This window comes from Mirounga leonina, unplaced genomic scaffold (genome assembly GCF_011800145.1).
Source record: "Mirounga leonina isolate KUSES-001 unplaced genomic scaffold, KU_Mleo_1.0 Mir_115, whole genome shotgun sequence".
In the NCBI taxonomy this organism is placed as follows: domain Eukaryota; kingdom Metazoa; phylum Chordata; class Mammalia; order Carnivora; family Phocidae; genus Mirounga; species Mirounga leonina.
In genome coordinates, this window is record NW_023270268.1 from 38916432 (window position 1) to 38943256 (window position 26825).

The 26825-nt window shown below is 38.8% G+C and overlaps 1 protein-coding gene across 5 annotated transcripts in view; it reads right to left on the bottom strand.

The window, feature by feature from the left end:
• The window catches only part of SLC9A9 (solute carrier family 9 member A9), a 685847-nt gene that overhangs the window by 538930 nt on the left and 120092 nt on the right, over positions 1-26825 (bottom strand). For 3 of the 5 annotated variants that reach the window (XM_034996352.1, XM_034996353.1, XM_034996348.1), the window contains one exon: positions 3233-3435. In XM_034996352.1, the coding sequence (XP_034852243.1) occupies positions 3233-3427 (195 nt within the window). In that variant the 5' untranslated portion in view covers positions 3428-3435. Of the gene's footprint in view, positions 1-3232; positions 3436-17833; positions 18551-26825 lie in introns of those variants that run through there. The other 2 variants (XM_034996341.1, XM_034996354.1) reach the window with 2 other exon arrangements.

Here is a 26825-nt window from a genome sequence, read left to right on the forward strand (position 1 = left end):
CAGCAGGGAGTCTGCTTCTCCCTCTGACCCTCCCCCATCTCATGCTCTCTCTCTCTCTCTCAAATAAATAAATAAAATCTTTAAAAAAAAAAAAAAACAAATAAGAAAGTTGGGAGTTTTTTCCCCATTTCACCGTGTTACCTCCTTATAAGCCATCCAATGAATGAACCCTTTTTTGGAATCCCTTTGCATCTGACCTAGACTGGTTGAATAATTGATTGATATGAATAGTTGAGTGCACTGGAGAATTCCTAGTAAGAAAGAAAGACTATGGGGTTTTTGTTATTTTCGCAGACTAGGTACCCCACCCCCAAACGACATATAAGAAACAAATGTGCATTACACTATACTCTGGCCATTTATAACAAGATCCTTTCCACTTAAAGTCATCTAATATGGTTAAGTGTACCAGTGGATGCCTCTTTCTCCACCAGCAATGAGGGAAGGATTTACTCTGGATACTGAGTTGTCTATTGCCAACCTTGGAAGCCTGGAGAGGCAAATGCTAAGTATGACAAATGAGTCACATGATTTAGACATTAATCTAGAAAATACTTGAGCCATTCAAGGTCAATTAAACTTTTTATGTATAGAATTCATAATCTACCAAATGAAAAAACCAAGAAGCCCCCAGCAACTTGGACATTTTCTCTAACTCTTGCCTTCGTTTTTCAAAAGCAAACACTGGAGTTTGGCTGCTGGTAAAGGAATCAAGATGTCAATAACATAGTAACAAAATTTCTGATCAGTTACTGGCAATCCTGCTAGAAAAAAAATTGCTATAGTAACAGAGATAATTATCAGCATCTTTGGGGGTCAACCTGTTTGGTGAAATAGTGTTTAGAAATGCAGATGAAAATAGGTAAGAGAGTGAGGAGGTAAATAAATACCTTTTTTAAAATAAATAATTTATGTCCAGGTGCTAACCAGAGGTAAAACTGAAAAGTATGTTTTAATTAAAATCCTATGCTACCAACAAAGTCATTTAAAAATTACTTATTTCAAGATAGATAATTTTCTATTATCCATGTGAACAGAAAGAATCATGTGGAAGAAATCATCCAAAACAGCAGAAGATCTAGAAGTTGCTCCTATTTATTTCAGAAATACATTATTTAATTTGCTTTTTGCATGTTTCAATTCACTTTTCTAAGTCTGACTTAGGCTAATATTATAATTAGTTTGACTTTCCTGAGCCCTCATCAAGTTCTAGGAGGAAGTTAATCTAGAAATGTGCTAGTGGACGATAATGTGAAAAAAAAGTGATTAAAAATTATCTATCTTGAATGAGGAAAAATGATAGACCAAGAATCTCCCCTCCTATCCCAAAACTCTCAAAATGGAAACAAATGTCTATATTTTAACAGAAAACTAAATCTGTACGAGTGAAAGTGCTAAAACAAACTTCACTAATATCAAGGAAGCTCTCAGGTCTGACTCAAAATGTTATGGAATGAGTCACTGGTTCTTAGCATGTACTTGTATTGTTAAACACAAATTCACTTATTTCTTCTTCCAAGGGTTGATCCAGAATGCATAACACACTACAAGGTGTAATCTTGCGGCACCTGGGTGGCCCAGTCAGTTAAGTGCTGGACTCTTGGTTTTGGCTCAAGTCCTGATCTCAGAGTGGTGGGATCCAGCTCCCCCATCCCTTCACCCAGCAGGCTTGTGCTCAGCATGGAGTCTGCTTAAGACTCTCTCTCCCTCAGGATGCCTGGGTAGCTCAGTCAGTTAGGCATCTGCTTTCAGTTCAGGCCATGAACCCAGAGTCCTGGGATTGAGTCCCGCATCGGGATCCTTGCTCAGCGGGGAGTCTGCTTCTCCCTCTGCCTGCTCCTCCCATTTGGGCTCTCTCTCTCTCTTTCTGTCTCTCTGAAAAATAAATAAAAATCTTAAAAAAAAAAAAAAGACTCTCTCTCACTCTCCCTTTGCCCTGCCCCCTTCTCTCTCTCTAAAATAAATAAATCTAAAAAAAAAAAGAGGTAATCTTATCTATTTTCTGACCCAGAGTCCTGAGAGCAGAAGGAAACTTCCTTCCAATAACCGAAACAGTTCACAAATTTGCAAAAATAAAACCATTTTTAAAAGATGGGTCATTGGGACGCCTGGGTGGCTCAGATGGTTAAGCGTCTATCTTCGGCTCAGGTCATGATCTCCAGGTCCTGGGATCGAGTCCCATGTAGGGCTCTCAGCTCAGCAGGGGGTCTGCTTCTCCCTCTCCCTCTGGCTCTCCCCCTGCTTGTGCTCTCTCTCTCTCTCAAATGAATAAATAAAATCTTTAAAAAAATAAAATAAAAGATGGGTCACTTCACAATTTTTCTTTTTCCTACCCAAGATTTCCAAACTAAACTGGTGGAGTGAAGATCTCTTGAGATTGACTGTGTGTTAGTATATTTATAAACAGCCAAGTGGTCAGTGTTTTGTGTTGGCAGCCAAAAGCCAGTCATCCTAAATCAAGGTTTACAGGTGCAAATTTTTTCACTCCCCTGTATATTCCTTTTGACTTAAGGGAGATTTGATCTGAGTAGCCAGCTGGCAATATATACACAATGACACTTAGAACACATGTGTAAACTTGAAACAAGTAGGGACACTTGGATGGCTCAGTTGGTTTAAGCATCTGACTCTTTTTTTTTTTTTTTTTAGATTTTATTTATTTATTTGACAGAGAGATAGACAGAAGAGCACAAGCAGAGGGAGTGGCAGAGGGAGAGGGAGAAGCAGGCTCTGCACTGAGCAGGGAACCCGATGTGGTACTCGATCCCAGGACCCTGAGATCATGACCTGAGCCGAAGGCAGACACTTAACCATCTGAGCCACCCAGGCGCCCCAAGCATCTGACTCTTGATTTCGGCTCAGGTCATAATCTCAGGATCCTGAGATTGAGCCCCAAATCAGGCTCCATCCTGGGCACAGAGTCTGCATAAGATTCTCTCTCCCTCTCTCCTTCTCCCTCTGCTCTCCCTCCTTCACTCTCTCTTTCTCTCTCTCTCTTAAAAAACAAACAAACTTGAAACAAGTATCATGAAAGGCAGAGTCAGAAGAATTACTATCTTTTTATTGAATGTATCTGTCATTTGCAAAACAATTACATTAAGTATACCCCCTTAGTCAACTAAATTGTTCCAATAGTGTGGTGTTTAAAAAGGACACATACATGTGTGTTAATATATTGCATATGAGGGCTCAATTATTTAAACAAAAATATATGATCAGATGGAATCCTTACCTTTTCAAGTATTGCATTGCCTTGGTGAGGATTGATGTTATGCTGGTTTATTTCTCTCTTGTATTTATATTCATAAACTTGGTCAGTGATATTAATCAGCAGAGTTGATGGACTGAAGGCCAGTTTTCCACAATCATACACAGTTCCACTTTCAATATCTGTTGGTGCTGTAGCATACCGTAAGATTAATCCCATTATGAGGCCTAGAATAAAGAATAAACAATTGCATTGGAGGAACTGAATCTAAAATGTTCACTACTGGATGCTTTTAAACATATGATTTTGAACTTACAGAAGTGGCAGGAGAAAAGGTTATATCATTACCTGGCTTAGAAAATTGTTCACTCTTCTATAGATACCAGTTCAATAGATTGTATTAAGATATTTGTGGTGTGGACACTATTGCTTGAATATCCAGCATATATTCCCCTGTTTTTCCTTCCTAATGGAGCCACAAATTTTGGAGAGAAAAGCTACCCACTTCTTTTTTTTTTTTTTAACAGTTTTTTTATTTTGTTATGTTAATCACCATACATCATTAGTTTTTGATGTAGTGTTCCACTTCTATAAAACCAAACGCTTCAAGAAAACCTTTGCTCTTTAACAGATACTGAGTAATCTTATCAGTCAGTGGATTAAATTTCCCAAAAAGTTTTTGGTCCACAAGTCAGCACATATTTAAAAGAGTACCATCAAACTAAAAGGAGGCACTTATAGTCCATGGTTGGGAGAGAGATGTTCTTTCTTTTCTCCTTTGGGACGTGAAAAGGCAATTTGTTTCCCCATTTTTTTGCTGGCAGATATTTTGCGACCTTGAGGGGACCCAGTCCAAGGGCATGGTCAATATACTGAGAATCTTAGGACCAAGATACAGACAGAACCTAGGTCCTGATGACATCACCAAACCATTGGATCACCCTATTCAGAAGACACCCTACTTCTAGACTTCTCGTTATGTGATACAATACATTCTTTAATTTTTCAAACAACTTTGAATCAAGTTTCTGTTTACCTGCAGCAAATGCTTTCTAAAGATACAACATTCCTTTCAGTGAAGAGTTAAACCCAAGTAACAATCCTTGACTTTTAAGTTTACATACTTACATGTTACGATGCTTATGGTAATCTGGACTGTAAACTCTCCTAGTATTATGGATTTATTAATAAATAGCAAAGAAACTTTAGAGGCCTGATGTATGTGTTTTAAGATAAATCCACAATCCACTATTTAAAACATCAAATGTTGGAAGGTTTTACCACTCTTGTGAATCTAGTCACCTAATAGCCTTTCATTTACTTAATAATTTGTTGGGTGCCTATTTTGTACAAGACATTTTTAGACTTAAAAATGCAACCCCAGTTCTATAGGAGCTCAAGTTTGTAAAACACAAACCCTTAAGCAAACAATTATAATACAATGTGACATGTGCTATGACAGCTGGTAAGCCCTCTGTTATATGAGTATAGAGAGAAAACACTCCAAAGCCCTTTGAATGATGCAAAGCTTTAGAGGAATCTTAAAAGGTCATATAAGATTTGTCCAGATAAGCTGAATCAGGGAATAAGCTGGGATCCAGGTTGCACATGTGGGTGGCAGTACATAACAGCAGAGACAGCTAAAAGATCCCCAGGATTTATGTTCACCAGTGTGTAGCACAGTTGTCAGGAAAGTGGATGCTCAGTCAGAGATGGTTTCCTGACTCGTGTCTGGTTAAGTTCTCCCCAATGGAATATAAGCAAAAGTGATATGTGCCACTTCTGGAACACAGCTTTGAATAAGTAGGTGAGTTTTCCCCTTCTCCTTCCCCATCTATCAGATAGATGGGGAGGAAACAAAGGCCCTATAAGTAAACAGAGTCACTAGACTGAAGGAGCCTTGGTCCCTGAGATACCAGGTGGGGGGGAAGCCTCTGCCAACCAGGAATACCTACATTGGACTATTATGTGAGTGAAAAGTTAACTTCTGTTGTGTTGTCACTGAAATTGTAGTGTTAATGTGTTAACCATCACCAGGATAACCTACTGGAGATTATGTATAAATACAGAAGGACTTAAGAAACCTGGTGGATTTAGAGAGTCAGTAGTGGTGTGAGAAGAGAATAAATGGGGGAGAGAAAAATGATAGAGAGAAAAAGAGAGGGGTTGAGAACTCTAGACTACAGGCCAGAGGCAGAGACCAAGTCATAAGGTAAGTTCCTTGGTCATGCTAAAAAGTTTTTATTTTTAACTCAGTGGTAATGTAGAACTATTAAAATATTTCAGGTAGGAGAGTAAAACAATAAAATGTTTATGTAAGTGCTATCACTTTGGCAATAATGTAGAGACCTAAAGAGAATGATGGGTGAGAATAAAAACAGATTTTCTTTCAAGAATATTTTTACCTCATTCCAGCTTCAGTATTTGGCCCACTCCTCCATCATAGTGAGAAATACTGTATCCTAACCTTTGTTAGCAAGAGAAAATAAGTGATGGATACATAACCACCATGAGCGCTTGATCCACCATAGAACAGTGGGCAGACTTTCATGTGCCATATCAAACGATTACAGTAAAACTAGTCAGGAAAGAGAAGGGAAAGCACATTATCTACACTGCAAGTAGTTTAGGGTGCCTGTGAAGAACATCACTTTGCCAAGACTCTTTGTCTAAGAAGGATTCATTTTCTAAGTTATTTGGCAAGTACCATAAGTGATTCTATGACCTGTGTTTTCTATTCAAGTGGGATATAAATAAAGGAAGTCCAAGACACTATCTGCGTGGGGCCTGAATAGAGAGAACCTATATTAATACTGTTCAAAATTCTCAGAAGGTGAGCCGCTTATTTTTGCAATATGCTTTCAGCGCAACAGCAAGTAAGTATGAAGTGTCCACTGTTTTTTCCCAAGCAGGGAACTCAATTATTTGTCATAATGAGCACCTTAATCCTGGGCCCCTGTGGTTAAAATCATATAAGGCCTCAAAACCTAAATGGCCCTGCCTGGACCTTTGTATCAGCTCTGGTGCCAGCTTTCAGCAAGAGGTGCGCTGGAGTAAATGGAGTAAGCTGCTTGCCACCAGTGCGGACCAGATGTAATGGTCATGACAAGGCATCTCCCAGACGGATCTCCCTCTGTGAGGACTGCAGCTGATCGATGGTCTCAGCTACTGTGCCCCAGAGTCCATGACCATATTCACTGAGGCCAGCTGATGACTGAGTTCAGTAGGCGTACTGAGGCAGGGAGGTGGGGCTGCTCTGAAGGGTCACCATGGCTTAAGGATGTCCTTTCAGCCTTGCTAAACCTTTCTTAGAATTGTGCCATAACCTAAACCTTTTCCTACTCAGCCTTCCCCTCACTCCTCCCTCCACAGGAGCTACAGCTGCACCAAGGTCTGACAGCTGTCCCAGCATCCAACCTCTCTCTCCCCATTTTCCCCCAAAAAAGTTTCCCCAAGAAATCTTTCACACGACTAATCTCTTCCCAGTGTCCGCTTCCCAGAGGACCCAAATTAACACACTTGACAAAAGGTTCTAGTCCTGCTTCTCCTCACCCCAAGTCTCGAGAGGAAGCAACATCTTGACACAACGTGAAGGCCAGTGGGGAAACAGCAACTGCACAGCGCACTCAGTTGACAAACACATATGCCCATTTGAGTGCCCTCACTGCAGGAGCAGTGGCTGGAAAGATCCTTAATGTCTGAGGCCAGACACCCACCCACAGAATCTGACAATGCTTCTGTCAGCCAAATGTCCACTCGGCACTTTAGCCATATGTTGAAACGAATATGGAGTGTTGAATTAATGCCACTCCAGCACAATGTTGTTTGAAAGCAGGGACAGATAAAGAAGGATTGCTAGTAGGAAAAAAAAAAATGCTATTGGAAAGGGTTGTTTGTACACCCCCACAAAGGTATAGGATAAAGAAAGCACCAACCACCTGTGCACAGAAGGAAAGAAGAGACTGGCTGCCACAGTTTATGGACACAAACCACCATTCTCATTGTTAAGCCACAAGCCCTGGCCTTACTTTCAAAGGAGAAAAAGAGGCAGCTTGTCCAGGCAAAGCAATACCATGCAAAGGCCTTGTTCTAGATTATATTCTCACAAGCTGACACTTCCCTGAGCTCTGCCCCCTATCCACCTGGTGGCATCACCTTCTCCAAGCAAAAACTCTAGTCCAGATGCATCCCTGCCCCTACGTGTCTGGGCATTTGGGCAACTAGGAGGGCAGTAGTATAGACATGCTGTTTAGTGAACCTTGACCTCTCCCCAACAGCATACAAGCCCCAGGATAGAGCTTGGACAATATACTTCATTCCTAAACCACTCATAGTCGTACAAATTCCATTTCAAGTTCCACCTGTGGGGGGGCCCATGCTCTGATGCAGCCTGTGCTCAATGAATTCCTTCATCTTTGAGTTCTAACAGCACTCACAGTTTAAACCACACCCTTTATGGCCCAATTTTATAAAGGCTTACATTGTTCAACATTGCTTTGCAGACCTTGGCTTTGTCTCCCTCATTAGACAATGAAACTGTTTAGGACAGAGACTCTGTGCTATTCTTCATCTCTTTTTTCCTTCAGAAAAGCTACACTTTAGGCAGAATTGTAACCCAATTTTGTCTAAGTCCACAAACTCCCTTGGAATCAAGAAGAAAAGATCCTCCAACTTCATGTAGTTGGTCAGTGACCAACATTTTAAAATGTCACATGTAAGGAACATCATACCGAATGCTGTGATGTTCCTGTTCTTGCAGAGCTTGCAATATAACACCCATAGCAGATGCCTGATGGGCAACTGACACGATCATGTTTGTAGGAGAAGAAAGGAGGGAAGAAGGAAGGAAGAAAAAGCCTCATGGGCACTCAAAATGAGAAACATTTAGAAATATGAGCCTTGTCTTTCTGGACTGGCTTTCACTTCATTCTTCCCATTGAAAATATAAAAAAACTCCCCTCCCTCCCTCATTCTGCTTTCATGTCACAGACACACAAGGCATTGCTCTAAGACTTGGGAGAATTATAAAAATGAATAAAATATGGCCTTAACCCTAAAAGATTAAAATATTTTAATCCTACCAGGCCTTTTCCTCTTGCCCAATCTGTGATACTGATTTCCAGTAAGAATAAGGTACGAGTATTTCCTGTCTCTTCTATTAAGCCTGCGTTTTATAACCAATTCCCCTGCATCTTATTGACAGTCATTTTACATGATGCTGAAGCATTTTCCTAAAGGGACTTTTCTTAGAGGAATATGGATGGGGATTTACTTTTATATATGATGATTATATTTATATATAATGAAACAGATCACAGAACGGCTTTGAAAACACAAAGTGTCAAAATCCCTCTGGCTATGTTTAGACCTAGGCTGTGTTCATACACTTACACACACTGCCACACTACATGGCACACCCCAGCAGGCTCCCTTTAGATTCTTTTTCTGTAGAAACGGTACTCCCCTGGAGTCATACAATGCAACAAGACCATCTAGACACATGTATCTAATCAGACTAGTCCATGGGTATATACTTAAATGCTACATGATACTGAAGAGAATTTAGAAGCCTAAAGCAAACATATGTAGTTAATATGTGAAGACTGAAGAAGAAATGAATAATCTAGATAAATGAAGCATTGCCCCTTACTAAAACAAGAAGATAAATCCTTAAACTATATATTATATATCAACTTGATTAGTGTATCAGACACTGTTGATTGCCAACCTAGCATCCCTCCCCACCCCCTCACTTTTTCCCAACAAAGCCCTGATTTGTTCAGCTATCCACCCCAGCTCACACAGCTATGTACTGAGGGTAAGCTGACTTCTCCCTCAGCTCCAAGGGTGTTCCCGTTTCCCTTGCTGGTAATTGGTACTAGAATGGCATGTGACTCTATTCCGGTCGATACAAACTGAAGGGAAGCTGGTTAGGGAGCTTCTTAGAAAAGCTTTGATATCCTAAGACAGAGAGAGAGGAGCAATAAGCTCTCTTCTTCCTCAGGATATTATTAGGCCTGGTTAGGATGCCGAGAAATTCCATACACACCTTAGTCTTCACCTGATGTTAAAGTCAGCATTGGGAATAGCAGAGCAAAGAAAAGGAAAGGACCTGGGTCCTTGATGACAATAATGGGCTGCTGAATCAACCAGCCCTGAAGACTCTTCTTCTCTGGAGTTCTATTTATGGGAGATAATAAATGTCTTTATTGCTTAAGTCTGGTTCAGTCAAGGTTTCTGTTATTAGCAACTGAATGCATCCTAACAGATATAAACTATTTTTTTAAACAAGTAAATGTATAAAGTCCTAAGGAACCCTAAAGGAAAGACCAACTAAAACTCCACCCCCCCAGTGTTAGGGAAGGCCTCACACAGGAGGTTCTTAAGGATGTGTAGGAATTCTCTAGGTAGAGTAGAGGGCAAGGACTTTCTAGAAAGAAGTATTCAGAAATCAATGAGCATGGTGCTAATCAGGCACATCAAGCAGTTTAGGACGGCAGACTAGGGCAGCTGAGATCAAAGGCCCCAGCACAGCTGAAAAACAGAAAGGGTGTTCAAGAGGGAGAGATAGTTGGCAAGAAGGTCTTGAGAAAGAACGGTGGGAACTTCTTGTTGGGAGAAAGACTTGCTGTGTTTTTCAGCTAAGGAAACAGCACTGGGAGACAATTATCTGAAGGGAGAAATGAGAATTAAGATATGGAGAGGACATGGGAAGGAAGTTAACATTATAATTTGTCTATATTTACATGAGAAAGAATCTAGCAAAGGAATCTGAGTACAGGAATTTTAAGATGACAGTAATAAAATTAAGCCAAGGAAGAGCATCGTTTACCATCATTAGGACTTTTTACAAAGTGGGAGACTCTTTAAAGCAGAGAATCTAAGACAGTATTTCAGTCACCCAGATTCAAAAAATACAAACTGGGGATTCAAAAATGTGGAAATAAAGAAGGAAAGGGTGTGACAAATATTTTAAGGAAGCCAATAGGGGGACAACAATGAACGGTCTGCAAATTAGTATTCACAAATATTGGACTTTAAGTGTTATCTCCACAATTGTTCCCTTTTTACTTGATAGTTATCTGCCTCCCCCATCATATCAAAATCTTTATCAGAACAATAATTTAGAGAGATGATATGGGTGTGAATTTCAAATGCTAAATGCATTTCCTAACGTTTTCCTGTTAGCACTTTAGTTTTACCCTGAGATTAATCACAGACACAACCGAAAGTAAAAATATACAATGTTCTCTGATTATTTAAGGATTTCATTCCTTCTCTGCCCTCCCACCAATCTTCTAAATTCAAAGGATGAAAGGAAAGTGTGGGTGTTGCTAAAAAGGACACAGTTTATTGCTTTGTGCTGGCTCATTATCAACTTGCTTTGGTGTAGAAAAAAATCCTATAAGGGTTTCAGAATAGGCCTGGGGCACCTGCCAGTAAGAGTATCCCATGATGTCCCAAGGTGGAAAGGGGCCCATGAACCTGTCCCACCTTAGGATCCCTCATTCAAAGTTCTATGTTCTCACAGGTTAGAGTTATGTGGGAAATGACAGAAAGACCCCAATCATCAGGTCTTCTATCATGGTAGGGTGTCCAATGTTTTTCTCCATCCTTGATGTATACTAAACAACACACATAGGCACACACATACACACACACAACACACACACAAACACACACAGACATACACACAGCACACATTTCACAGCACTCAGCACACATTTCACAGCACTCTGGGGTTCCTAACATAGGATTATAGATAACTTTTCTCTAGAAACTATCTCAGCCACCAGCTTATATGTAGCTAACACCCTTCCTTGCAATCATCTCAGGAAGTTTACAGAAGAAATATATAGAGATATCTAACTAGCCACATACTGACCGAAACAAAATGATTTATTTTATAATGTTTACACAAAACAATCAATTTTTTTCCTCAAACCAGAGGGGGAAATATTACAAAGTAATATAAATAGTAAAAGAGCAGAGGGGGGTAGGGAACTCTCTAGTAAGTAGAGATTTTTCTCCCAACCCCCCTTTCATCTCAGGAAGGTAATGGAGAAAGAGAAGATAGAAGAAAGTAAAGGAGACAAAACTAGGAACTGCCACGTTCAACTTTATTTTCCTAGTGAATTATTTCTCAAACTCTAGTGCATTAGAAATCTCTGGAAGGTTTGTTAAACACAGATTGCTGCACTCTGCCCCAAGTTTCCTACTCAGTAGGCCTGGGTTAAGGCCCACATACTTGCATTTCTAAAAAGTTCTCAGGTGATGCTGATGCCATGAGAAGCACTGTCCTATAAGACAACAAGTAGTTCCTACCAGTACAAGTGCCATCGCAGTCACAGAACTCTGTCAGAGTCCACGCCACCAGACTCACGCACACAGGTTTCAAACAGCATGGAGAGCCCAGAGGCATAATTAAAGATTCTACCTTCAGTCCCTTCCAAAATTTCAACTCAATTAAACTAACACCTGATGAAAGCCTATTTTGCATGATTCACAAGAATAAGGCATTTACAGTAACTTCCCCACCCATTCTGACAGCCACAGACATTCAAAACCAGAGTGACCGTGGACTTGCAACACTGTTTTCCACTGTTTTCCCTGATGCTGGGGCAGGTGTTTCCAGGGCAGCCTCATCCCTCTCTCTGGGACATTTTAACCCAGCTTCTTGGCATGGACGTACTTTCACAATATTGCTCCCACTGTATTTCCCACGCTGGCTTTTTGCTATGATAGGATAATATTTCTGAGGCCTTAAGATAAAAGAAAAACTTTACTACTTGCCTCCTTTCCCCACCCCTGACTACACATCAGCAGCAGACTTTGGTGAGAGGACAAAATTTGAGAGCCTGAGTTTTCAAAATTTTCTTCTTGCCAATTATTCTGTGAAGCCTTGGCCAAAGTTGCAAATTTTCTGAGCTTCTTTGTCCTTATATGCGAACTGAAGATCATTGTATTTTGCATGGATGTGGTAAGGATTAGCAATAATATTTATAGTTAGATATCTCAGTCTCTATCTTTCTTCTGTAAACTTCCTAAGATACTATCACTGGGCACAGAGTAGACATTTATTAAATAATAGCAACTCTCCTATGGCTAGGTGTGTGAAAGGACATGGGTTTTATGGTCCCGGGCTTGAAGCTCAGCCCTGTTACCAGCAAGTCATTTCATGTCTCTGAGGGTTGGTTTCCTCTTTTGTAACATGAAAATGATACCTCCTCCCCAACATATACATGCACACACAAATACACCCAGGTTTGTGATACCCAGTGGTCACATGGAGCCAGACCTACCAAGGTTTGACTCCCAGCTGTGGCATTTTGTAGATCTGTGACCTTAAGGAGGTTACTTGATTTTTGGTGCCTCAGTTTCCCCATCTAAAAAAGGTTGTTGTGAGGATTAAATGAGTGAACATACGTAAAGCCCTTTTGACAAAATAGTTCACATTGTAAACACTACTTGTGTTAGCTATTTTTACTATTATATTTTAACGTAATAGATGTTTCACAAATTTAATTCTTTATATCACCAGTTTCCTAACCATGTAATTTTAATCCAATTTAGACTATATATAATGTCTCCATAAACAGTTTGAATCACAGATTCATTTTCTTGATGTGTACACTTCTTAGTTAGCCTTTAATACCCTGAGAGAGGATCTTCTGAGGCACCACAGTAGTTTGCACTCAGGGCTTCCTCTGAGGCTCCTTAGAGATTCAGAAACACAACAGGATGTATAGGAGGTTATTTTCTGAAAATCAACTTTCGAAAACCTACAGAGAGCAATATGTCTTGAATTTTTTTACTTTTTCAACATTTATTTGGCTAACACTTTACAGCACAGAAAACCTTGCCCTGATCTCTGAGGCTCCTTAAAATCAACCCTTTTACACTAAAGGGAGAGCAAGTTCAGTTCACTGGGCTCTTAACCCCAATTACCTTTTCTGCAGATCCCTTCAAATTAAACCAGAAGCACTCTGATTTTCACATGAATGCATCCATAAACCCCTGCATCCTCAACCTGCCTTCTCTGTTCTGATGGTATAACTAGCTCTCCTTACCTTTCTGACAGGAATTCAATAAGACTTACCGAGTACTCACTACAAAATCAGAGCAGAACTGGAAGCACTAAGAGTGGTGAAATAACACTAACTAAAATCCTGTCTGGGAGGGTTCTGGAAAGAAAGTTACTGGTTTGGGTTGTAGTGGCTGAGAGATGCCTGATGGCTGAAGTTAGTCTTGGCCTAAATTTTGAAAGACTTTTGCAGCTAGAAGGGTGCTTTTCATTTCTTCATCATTTTACCGATGAGACAAGTAAATGAGTGAGATTAAGTCACTTGCCCAAAGTAACACATCTAGTTAACAGAAAGTCATCAAGATTAAAAACCCAAATCCCCAAAAGAGCATCCAATGCTTTCTCTGTAAAGCACACCACGTTTGAGTAAGTACAAAGCCTCAGAAGGGCCTTCCAGTCAGAGGGAGGAGCACAAAGTGGTAATAAACATCTTTTCTAGGCCTGGCAGCCAAGAAGGCAGTGCGGGACTGGAGCAGAGCAACATGGATCAGGAGGGTGGAGCCACACCTCGTTCAGCAGCACAATTTTATCCTGAGGAACCTCCAAGCAGTGCTAGGATGAAATTAATGTCCTATGATTTTTCAGGAGAGAGCTTTTAAAACCTTAGTGATTCATCATGTATCAATGTTACCTATAAATTTCAAAAAACATGCTACTGAGTGAATTATTTGATCCTATTATCTTGCTAAGTGTGCTGTTAGAGAATCAGACATAGTTTACAGAGTTTAATATGACATAATTTAATGAATTCAAAATCTGAACTTTGTGGTTTGGAATTTTCCTCTGTCCACTAAATAGTGAACGAATTTCCACATGAGTTCAGATAGTATCCCTTAGATTGTAAGGCCATAAAATCAAAGATAGAATTCTAAGAGGTTTAAATTGTTCTGTCTGTAAGCTTGGATCCCAACCCCTCAAACTTATAGCATTATGAATGCCCTCTAAGGTATGAGAGCCCCCAGTGATGTGTAATGAAATTCTTAATGCTACTGAGGAACAAGGAGCAATTTTTCTTTTATGAACAATGAACATGGGATACAGGGCCCTAAGTGAGCAGCACTAAGTGCACCACCTGCTGTCAATCAATATTTTGACCATTAATGTCATTTAAGCTATTAGTCCAATTTAAGTGAATATCATCATTGCTTAGCTATTAAACCAGTTATAGATTCCAATCCTTGAATTTTGAAATGATGAGAGCCATAGAATGTCATGAGACAATTATCCATTACTGTTTCTCCTGAAGTGAAAATACTGTTATAATGATGTCACTGATTTTCAAAAGCATCTTAGGACCCTTCATGTCAAAAAAAGAAGACATTTTTCAATAATAGATTATTTGTAATTGGAGTATCAGACTTATCTCCAATGAACAGAGAATCAAACCAAACACTACACATGATTTTTCTTCGCCTGTACAACCCTTCATATGACATCTTAAAGTTAACAACTTGGAAATTGTTTCTAACAATAACTGTAAGAGAGCAGTTAAATGTTCTGTTTGATAACTATTCCCCTCACTTTTCTTTAACTGCTCATTTCCTAAGCCCCTGCTCCTTAGAATTTTTAAGTTGGATTCCTGATATACTGATAAAATGCATTAACATCTATTGTGTCTTCTAAAGGAAATTAGATACATTTCAGCATAATACCAGCAGAAAGGCAGGATGTCTTAGTAGAGATGGGAGGTTGAATTCCAACTCAGCAGCTGATTACATGACCTTCACCTCAAAAAGTTTTCCTTTCCTTGCCTGTGAGATTAAGATGTTGGAATTATCATCTCTAAGACTCCTTCCCAATTCATGAATTTCAAATTCATTTTTAAGCACTGGGCACTTCATTCACTTGGCATTTCCTTTCCTCTTCTCATTTAAACGTGTTTATTAGCATGTCCAGTCTTGTTCCTCTGTTGTAGTCTCAGACTATTTTATCACTGACAGAAAGTCCCTAATAAACATTTCAGATATAACATTTAGATCATCCCTGAAGAAGAAATATGATATGTCATTAATGCCACCCATATGGACTATTTTCAGAGACTATTGGTAAGAGCTCTTGTATGATAAACAGGAACCAACCTTATTAGACATGTGTATAGATGTATAAAAGCACATGGACCTTGGAATGGCTGTTCAATTTTGGGGAAGTTACTTCACTGTTCTGAGATTTAGTTTCTTACTCTGTAAAACGAGGGAGCTGGAGAAGATAACCTCTTAAGATCCCCTTAAATTTCAACAATTATAATTCTATACCAACAAAAAAATTAAACAACACTAAAAATATTTTCATTGATTTATATAGTTTAAGATAACTCAAGGATACTCAGAATTCTAGTAAAGGAATAGTTATGCATTTATATGCACATTTTCATCATTTTTTTGAAGTTTTATTTATTTATTTTAGAGAGAGAGAGCACAAGTGGGGGGAGAGGCAAAGGGAGAGGGATAGAGAGAGAAGCAGACTCCACGCTCAGTGTGGAGCCCAACACAGGGCGATCTCATGATCCTGAGATCATGACCTGAGCTGAAATCAAGGGTCAGCCGCTTAACAAACTCAACCACCCAAACGCCCCCGTTTTCATAATTTTTATAATCATTTTACTTTGCATTGTTTCAGAATTTGCTTTCAATAACTTACAAATAAAACGTTCGTGAAAGAACAGAAATCAGACAACTTAATCCCACTCTTATAAACCATAAACCTTAAGAATAGCAATTTAAAGAAATGCTATCTGAACTATTGTACAATACACTAATATTTTAGGACTTCAACCGCAACTTAAAAGTATTTCATGAAGTTTTGAGAATTAAAGGTAATCTGGAATTTTTTTCAGGTTCAAAAATAAAAGTTGCATTTATGTACTGTGAGTACAAAGTATGGTTGAATTTTAATAAATCGCCAAAATTTAATCAAAAGTTTTACAAAACAGTATCTCCATGATAGATAAACCGAAATTGGCAAAATGAGTCATAGTTTAATCAAACTCAGTGCTGTGAAGAAATCTTTTCTTATTAGAAGAAGGTTTATAATTTTAAAATCTGTATTGTTTTGCAAAACCATATATAGCCCTTTAATTTAATCCAAGAATTACATTGTTTCTGGCTTCTCAGATTACATCCCATATCCTCATTGATTATTTATTAGCCAAGTCGAGAGAAAGAAAGATCGTGGTTCAATATTGATGGAGAAGGGCAAATGATTGCTGCCCAGGGCTTTACATCTGACAGAATCACTTCCTTTCTCTTTGACTTTCTCTTCAACATGATGTTTTCCCCTCAAAAGAGAGTTTTGTGCTTTAAGACCCTCAATACAAAGGAATTTAACTCTGTGCTCTGAAGGGATCAGCACATGAGTCTCCTGAAAAAATACACTGCTTAGCCTAAAACTTTTAGTTCCTAGTTTAAGTATCTCAAAGTGGAATTCAGTTAAGGCATAGAATTTCTCATGGTCTCAAATCATGACTGTACATTGTTATCATCAGGACATCACATGGTTAGCATATAAAATGTTCATTGATCCTGTTCCCTGAACCTCAGGGATATAAATGGCTTCAAGACTTCCAAAATGAAAAAAAAAAGACTTCCAAACGAGGGAAACAAAATATAAAAAAAGTACATTTCTTTGCAATAAATTATAGCAATGCCCCACCTGTTTTCACTGTATTCAAAATTCCTGTCCATTACCAGGATGAGATCAGAACAGTAATGTGAAAGTGAATAAGTTTTAAGACTACTAGTGTCTTGCATTTTACTTTCAAAGATGAGAGTACAATATGGATAATCTGTCACATTTTATCAACTTCCTGAAAGGCATGGCATGGTAAATTGCACAGAAAGAATAATATTTGGGGAGTTTAAAATGTTAAATGCTGTCCCACATCTTGCCTCCTCTCCCCCCAAAAATGGTACATACCAAATAACATTAAAATGACAAGAATTATAAATTAGGAAGTCTGAAATCAACCTAAGACATGAAAAGTATTGCATAAAGAAACTCTCTTATAAGAAAATAAAATATTGCCTATATAATTAAAATGGATTTGGATACAATTATTCCAATAGGAGGGGTGGGGTATGTTTCTGAACATTTCCTTCTTGAAACTAGTTGACAAAAGAGGATTTACTCCATACTCCATTTAAATGATGTTATTTCTAGAACTTTATAATGCTTATCAGTTCCTCCTATGGAAGATGGGCTGCTCTTTGTGACTGTGGAGCCATGACTTCCCAATATCTATCATTACAAAAACAGTTTGCTCGGTTTGACTCCCCACATGACAATGGACCCGCATCTGTCAACAGAATCACATTATGGATGCCATGTGAGAACATGACTGTAACATTTACTCTTGTGACAGGGCAAATTTCGGCAGCTCATCTGGAAAGAGATGAGCGTTCATTATGCTGCGGCACCTTTCATCAAGCTAATGACATTTCAATCAGCACATTTTCTCCAGTTTCAATACTTTGCCATCTGAGCACAAGTCTCTAATTACGCCCAAGCAACAAGTTTCACATCAATCCTACAATTTCTGCACTCACCATACACCATCGCTCCTCCGGTTTCATGCAAGAAGCGAAATCGATGATTTTTAAATAACCAGATTGTCAAAATGGTAAGGATGAGCAAAAAATTAAAGACAAGCAGCTCCACCGCTCCCTGATGTTGAAACTGATACTCATCCTTCTCTGACATAAACCTTTGCTGTCTCTCCATTCTCCGGTCTTCTTGGGATTCCTTAGATAAAAACCTGGATAAGAGCTATTTTATCAGGATTTGCCTAAGACAGTCTGGCTGCCTGAAAATTTCAGAATAAACACTGCCACTTAAGTTGCTACTTCATGAGCGTTCTGCCTTGGCTTAGTATTCAGATGGCTTCTAGTTACAACTTCCTGTTTCTCTCTTAAAGCAGCCCTGTCTCTTTTCAAACTCCAGAGTGTAGTTTCATCATGGACTCTTACTATCTTTAAACGATTCATTCCACGAAATTATCTTTCATGTTGGACAGACCTACAAGCAATCATTCTGAGATCTTGAATCATGATTCTTATTGTCTCAAATAAGCTCCTGAAGCTGCATAAATGGTAAATTGTAGATTAAGAATAAAACAGATCACCTTTCATCAGTAACATTTTCTAAGGTCAAAAAGCTGATTCCCGAATCATAACCTCACTCACATGCCAGATTTCTCCTCTACAACCAAAGTCTACCAATGTAATAGGGAAAGATTGATAACCTCTGATTTGACCTAAAATGATTTCACAGGAATTTTCTTTTAAGTTGAGAAGCAAGAAAGAATTTAATATATGATTCTCTCTCTCTCTCTCTCGCTCTTTCTCTGGCTTTATATAACTGGTGCAGCGTTTAAACTCTGAATCAGTTGTTTCCCTTTTAACAAGAATAAATGAAAGCAAAAGACAAAAAGAAAATCTGTTCCCATTTCTACAGCTGTGCTGTTTGGATATGTTGAGTCAAAAAAGACACTGAACACATACCTCTGAAGGAAGAAACTATACGGCCATCCCCAGTAATACCACATACATGGATTTCTCTTTATAGGGTTTCTGGCCCAGACATTCAGGATGCACAGAAATCTGCCACATATCACAAACCTCTGTCCTGTGGCAAAACAATGTGCTTAGGTCACTGAGGAAGAGTCTGCCATCAGCTACGAAGGCTCCAGAAATCACAAGGCCCAGACCATAACAGTGATGATTCTTCAGATCACCTTCCATTTGGCAGGCTAGTTCTGTTTGAATTTATATTTTTATGCTGTTTGAAAACATTCAAGACAATACTACTGCCAGGGGCTCTGCTGCTTTTTTAGCAACTGCTATGATTTGTTTGCCTTATTGGTTCTACAGTGCAATTAGATACATTCAAGGGTTAAGTGAGTTTTTTCTTCATTTCATGGTTATCATTGAAACTCAGAGGAGTATAAATCACTTAGTATCCCCATACGTGACAGAACTGGTATTTAATTTATACAGTGTAAATGATTCCTTGAGTAGGAGGAGTCCAAATATATCCTCCAAAGTTCTTGTCACCAAAAGCTAAAGGTCAAACATGTAATATATTGGGAACTAACTAGCTCCTCAGTAACAGTTTCACCCACAGGAAAGTCTATCAACCACTTACTATAAAACTGCTGTTTCAGCTTCTTTGCCTTCTGCAACTTTTGAAGCTGATTTCCTCTCTGCGTTTAATTCAGCAGGGGGGTATTTATGTGGGCTGCAGATGTTCTTTTAACACACTACCCTTTTTGGCAGGCATATCTGGGATGACTAATATCCAAACTGCTTTGAAATCTGTCAGGTAATGCTTACAAGAATTTCATGAAGCTTTGTTAGCAGGTTCTACCTTTATAATTTTGCAACTCCACAGGTTTAGTCTTGAGTTGCTAGATTTACAAGATAACCCAAATTCAAAGCCTGACAATTCCATATCATTTTTTTCTGTTTTGATAATCATTTAATTACTTTGGTTTCCTTTTAATAATGGTGATTATTCCATCTGGGTAGAATAAACTTTCTTTGGTTGTCTTATTATGACATCCAATTGCACTCTCTTCCCCAGTAAAACAATTCAATGAGAGGATTAAAGGTCCTTGGAATATTTTGATTGGCTAATACATTGTTTTTAAAAGTCCTAAATTGGATGTCAACATATTCAAATAAGTATATTTCACATTAAAAATTATACACATGGCTTCTCTAGAAAAAAACTGGTAGGATCTGGTACCCTTTGGGCTCTCCTTCCCATGTAGCCACAATCTGTTAGTGCCTGTTTGCCACAAGTCCCATTCATCCCATTTCACTCATTCATGTTTCCTACATAGCCCCTGCAGTGACTTGAATATGTGGCCCCTGGTCTACTCTAGGATTGGAATACATTACTGTTCCATTGTCCAATCCTGATGCTGCTTATCATAATGATGGAAAGCTGAGAGGAAAAGGGGACTCAGAAAACTTCTCCAATTCTTTAAATCGGAGAAGTACTTCAATTTTTCCTATTTTGTGTTTTTTTTCTCAGAATATCATTTTATTTTCTGCTGCACCAATAAAAGTTTAAAAAAATGAAATAGGAACACATATTAATGTGGCATCTACTATGGACCAGGAAATATTCTAGGAAATTTAATTTAGTATAATTTAATATTCATAAAAACCCTTCTACAACTGAGAAATTCAAGGCTCAGATAGAGTTGGTAACATATCCAAGGTTGCACAACTAGCAGAAGAAGCTAAATTTATGTCTGGGGTTGAATGGCCTTAAGGTGGCATCTCAGCCAGGGTGATTAACTCATGTTGGCTTGTCAGGGACTTTCCTGGTTTTAGCAATGAAAGTCCTGTATCCCAAGAAACTCCTTACTCACAGGCAAACCAGTCATCCTAACAATCAGGGTCCCAAATGTGAAAATCCTGTGCTGTCAATAATAGCTGTTCTTTCTGACATTCCTGAGGGATAATTCACACAAACAAGAGTATCAATTTAAAATTAAGACACTGTCTTGTTAGCTGGTGACAATAACCTTTAGGGCCAGGTTCTCTGATGAAGTTGGAATGGAACCCAAAACTTAGGCATAAGGCCCAAAGAAACATTCTTAATTGTTCCTTAATCCCAATCTTAATACCTGCTGGCCAGTGAGTCAAAAGTTCTTGCTGCAAGATGCAACATGCTGGTAAGAGGAAGTAAAGAGAAAAACAAGATTGCCCAGCCCATTGCAGTGAGTATGCCCTGCCTTAGCTTGCCCATCCAGCACTATGGAAGGAAAGACTTGAAGAGAAGAACCTCCCAGTCCAGGTAACCCTGTATAGCATAGTCATCCCACCCACTAGTCAGTGTGACCAGTTAGAACCCATAGACTGCATTTCAGAATCTAAGCAATCATTTGAGAGTTCCTTATTGTTAGAAACACTGGAGACTGTGGGCTCAGAGGATCAAGAAGGATCAAGGTTGAGGAGAGATGCTGAGTTCCTCTTTCTTGCTTACTGGAGTCCCACCCTGCCAAGTTCTCTCTCAACCTTTGGGCTTAATAGGAAATACTTAAGTCAACCCATTGCCTCATTCACTTGGCCTCTCTCCCAATATTAATCCCTCTCTGAGACCAGTGAGATGGGGTTTGTATATTTTGCCCCCAAAACTTCTGAAATGGGCCAGGGCAGAACTATAATTAAGTTTACTTAAAGGCCATACAATATCACAAACCAAAAATTCACCCCCTATTCTATTCTCAAACTCATCATAAATCCATCTGTTAAAATAATTAAATAAGGAGACTATTAGGCCAGGGTAGCTCTAATGCATTGGTAGGCTATGCAGGCAAACCAAATCTAAGCCAGAGTCAATGCACTAAATCCAAGAAAGTAAAACTTAAGAACAATCAATTAAAAACAGCCACCGAGACTTTCCCAAATAAGGCAGTCACTTAAGTTATAGTCAATCAAACAATTTCCTGGGTTCACTTCCACATCTTCTTTATAAAAACTTCTTAGTTCCTACTGGTAGAGTACTCCTACTAAGCACTTTCAGTTTAGTGCTGCCTCAAAGAAACTTTTGAAAATTTTAATGTGCCTCAGCTTATCTTTTAACACATCTAAGCTTCTCCTACCCCCACAAAAGTCACATTAGCACAAAAAAATGCCCCTAATTTGAACAATATTTACCTTTCCCATTACTAGATTCCATAGAGAAATGGGAGTTCAAAAATTACACAGGTAAGTTAAATTCCATAAAAAACACTTAGACAATATTAACTCCTCTAAAAATGCACTATCCAATACCTGGTTTTTCTTTTTCCACCTCTGCAGAGTTCTGGGTCTCTGGAATGCAGGGCCATAAACCAAGGACATAACCTTTAAGTCCATGTTCTTTCCACTGCTCTTCATTATGGTGGGAAGTGAAATTCATTGCAAACCAGTGAAATGAGAGAATTTGTATAATTTTATTTAAACAACTCATGTACAGAAACATGTGTGGGATGAATGAGGATCTCTTCCTTCTTCTGCCCTATAGGGTGTGTTCCTTCAGTGCTCTGAAGTGGTAAAACTGGGATACAGACCTCACTGTTTTCCCAGGTGAGCACTTATTTCTGGACTGTTGATCCTTGATGCCCAGGAGTACATAAGAAGGTCCCCCAACCAGGGATAAGCAGAGAGAAGGGGAATCTCCTTCCACTTGCATTGTTTGCCATTTACTGGCCTTGCCCCTGCAAATACATACCAGATTCCACTTTTTATTTAGGCATTTATTCACTGAAGAGTCCCAAAGCTGTACAGAGTGGGAGGAAAGCAAATCTGGCATTGTGTCTGTAATCTAGCTGTGTCACCCCTGGGCCATCAAAGTGCAATGGCTTCATAGCTAAAGCCTCAGGAGTAAGGACGGTCCCAGATGGATAGCCCTCGATGCCTAATTCAGTCTCTTCTTTCCCTTTTGTCCCCAGCTTTCTCTTGGCAGCACATCACCCCTTTTTATTTATAGAGAACACCTCTTCAAGAAATAATAAATGTTACATGTCAATTATATCTTAATTTTAAAAGGCTTAAAAAAAAGAAATAACGAGCTTCAGTCCATTGGTCCCCTCTTCTGTCTTACACATATTGGAAGAGTCAGGCATGAGAAACTCATTGGCTTTTTCACTCATTGACTTTTGATTTTGTTCAATCTCTGTCAACTTTTCACAAGGTAAGGTAAAGCGCAAGCTGGCCACAATGGCTTCTTCCAACCTAGGAAGGAAGCTTCAGAGATAAAGGGAAGTACCGGCTCTGGAGCCAAGGATGGGGAGCACAAAATGGAAAACTGCCACTCTAAGTTGCAGCTTATTTTAATGAAAATCTCCTGCAATCAAAGACCTGAGAAAATGTATTTCTTTGATTTCCTATTAAGTGTTCACAAGACAAATTAACATTCTTCTTAGGATGTCATTTCTATTCTATGTCTTAAAAACTAATAATTCTGACCCCATCAGCTAAAATACACTTTGTCTTATCACTTCCTCTCAAGTTATAAAATTTTTGTATGAACTAACAAAGAAAGGCACCAGGCCCTTTACCTCCCCTAATTTCTACACTTTTTTTTTTTTCCTGGAGAGAGAAAGAGACATAGAGAGAAAGCAGAGTTCTCAACAAGGTGAAGTTGAATAATCTTGAAAATATTTTTCTGAAATGAAGTATGTAAATGGCAAGCAGATTTTGACAGAAATGCCTCTAGTGTCTCTTAAATCTATTCAAAATCCAGCCTTTGAGGCAGGCTTTGTTGGATGATGTCTCAATGTGGGTTTCCTCAAAAGCAGAGCCTGAGACAAGGACTCAGGTGCAGATGGTTTATTTAGATGATCCCAGGAATCACAAGTGAGGAAGTTTGCATAGAGGCTAGGAAATACCATTATTCAGAAATAAAATTTTAAGCCTCATTGTAGTCTAACCCGTTCCTCATTTCATCCATATCTTTACAGGGTCTGTATACTTTGAAAATTTAATAACTTAATTTATAGTTATGCTGAAAACATTCCTTAAGCAGCACCTAAGATTAATTTTATTTATGCTTAAGGAAACTTAATTACATAATAAATCCCATGACAAACAACATGGGTCTCTTAGATAAGAAAGGAAATCATGCCCCACGGTCAGCAGAGTTAAAGTCCCATATCACCTGTGGAGAGGAAATTCAATTTGTTTTGAAATGTTATTTTTTGATGGTTATGTCATATCTAAGTTTTAAAGTAAAAGTTTAAAGCTACCCTGGGACTCTTTGAAGACTATGTAACTTGGTGTATGCACATACAAACATACATTACACACAACCCCAAGGTCTAGCTCCAAATAAAGTTTAAACAACAATAGGTGGTTACATATTCATTTTAATCCAGCCTCAAAGGTTTTAAGGGATGTCATAGGACAATGTGATTTTAGTTCTGAAAAAATGTCCTGCATTACTGTGGAAAAAAACCAATAAATTCACAAAGCAAGAGAGAGTTTTTCGAAGGCATTTTTGTTCTTGTTGTTATTACATTAGGTATTAGATCCAAGAATGTTTCTTGCCCCTTATACTATGTGAGGACACAGCTAGAATATAACTGTCTATGAACCAGGAAGTAGATTCTCACAAGACACCAAATCTCTAGCACCTTTATTTTGGGCTCCACAGCCTCCAGAACTGTGAGAAATAAATGTTGTATAAGTCACTCAGATTATGGTATTTTTGTTATAACAGCCCAGACAGACTAAGACACTAGGTGAGGGAAAGAATTGTTGCTCTAACTATTATTAGGACCTACAAATCTCAATTAAAGCTGTAACAGAGAACATTGTATTATAGCAGCTATCAGAAAGGCTCTTCAAGTTCTCAGATTCCTTAACAAAATTCCTGAAAAAAGAGACAATTATGAATATTTATTCACTCTTAATATTCCCTCTACAAAATAGTTTTCTCCAGCATATTTGGATTCCACAGTTGAAGGAATATAAACAATATACAGTTTATAAATGTTAAATGAAGAATCTTTTTTAAAACAAAAATGTGTTCCTAACTCTACTTTGAACATTGCCTGTTAATGCACTATAATCTTGAGAAATGTTAAATTTAGAAAAAGCAGAATCAATTGGTTGTCAGTAATTTAAGGTTGAAACAGTGTTGAATTCCACCAAAACTTACTCTTATAGATTTATATCCATGTGAAAAACGGAATTTGTCTATTAGGATTCAGCAGCTTAATCTCAGTTCCTCCCTTCCATCATCTTAACAAAAGAAGAATACACAAAAAACAAATAGCTGAGCAAGAATATAGTCACACCCATAGCATAAAGCTTTTGGTGAACTATGTTTGAGAATCTGGCTTAGACCAGAGGCCTCCCATCTCACCCAAAATCTATAAAGAAAGTGAGGAGAGCACATTCAGAGACACAGATCCTGAGGTAAGACCTGATCTGCAGGGCAGACACCACATCCATGCACTTAGTTGTTTTAAGAAGAGAGATCTCCTACAAAGACACAGCAGGAAAAAGAAGAAAAGAATGTTAGGGCTCTACCTACCCCTCAAGTTTCAGGTCTCACTTGGACTTCAATGATCAAAGAAAAAGAGAAAAGATTCAACCTTCTCTGCTCCTCAGCCCGGGAAACTCACTCCAGTAAAGTATGACTCAACTGATATAATAGCAGGATCACCCACTGAACACTCCTGTTCCCAGGGATCAAGAGAGAGACAGAAGCTCCCTCATGGCGCTTCCAAAAGGTCAGATATATAGGTAGAAATTTCCTCCTGCAGAGACCACTGTGAAAATGTAAGGATAGTAGCAAGAGGATTCCCCATTAACTCTCCTGAGATATTTGTTCTTTAAACCTGTTGAACTTAACTTCCAAGACTATTAGGCTGTCTCCAGAGAGGAAACCAGCACTGTGTCTAAGCAGTCCTGCTCCTGTGTTGAAGGAGGCTTCTTTTAAATCCTCCTGGGACCAGTGCGTTGAATGGTCTAACTGTTGCCCCCAAAACCTGTGAGAAGGGATAAGAACTTATAAATTTGCCTTAACTCCACTTCACACCAAAGGATGAAAAGTCATTTATGAAAAGCCATAAAACAACGAGCATCCCAAATTTGAATATTAATTCTTTGATTATTAAGTTGTAAGAGTAAGCACTAAGGTTCTCAATCAAATTCCCCTTCCCCTTGTAAGCTAACTTCATTTTTTCTACTTTCTGATTTTAGTGGATTGGTCTCATTCTGACAGGGCCAGATTTCCCCCTGCAGCTGTGGTATTTTAGGCCATCTTTGAGGCACTGAGATGACTATAGCTTCTTCAGCAACTACAAAGTTGAATTAATCCAGGCACAAATTCATTTTGGTGTGCCAAAGACCAGGATGCCTGAGAATCACAGCACCAGACTTACTCTAGTAAGTTAAGAAAATACAAGCAAGCAATTCCTGTGCCAGTAGAGCATCATCCCAATCAAAATGATCTGTCCCCATTTTTGTAAATAGTACAATGCAGGTCTATATTTTTGTTATCACCCACAGAACATTGCTGAGAGTTTTATCATTGGGACAGGCAGGCATGTGAAGTTACAGGTAAAATATTTTTTTTTAAAGATTTTATTTATTTATTTGAGAGAGAGAGAATGAGAGAGAACACATGAGAGAGGGGAGGGTCAGAGGGAGAAGCAGGCTCCTCGCTGAGCAGGGAGCCTGATGCGGGACTCGACCCCAGGACTCCAGGATCATGACCTGAACCGAAGGCAGTCGCTTAACCAACTGAGCCACCCAGGCACCCCCAGGTAAAATATTTTGATGTCAGGCTGACCAACACAGACATCAATCTGGGCATGTGGTCCAAAGGTCATTACCAGTGAATTTAAACCCGCAAGGGAGAAATTGCCATCATTGTCACACTGTGTTTCCTAAACCAATGGGGAAATTCACTTGGATATACTGTCTCACCATAGAGAGTAATATTTAAAATACTATCTTCTTTTAAAACTATGAAATGTGCAGTGAGGACACCTCTAGTCCAGTCCTCCAATTTTACCCAAAGCTTTATTTG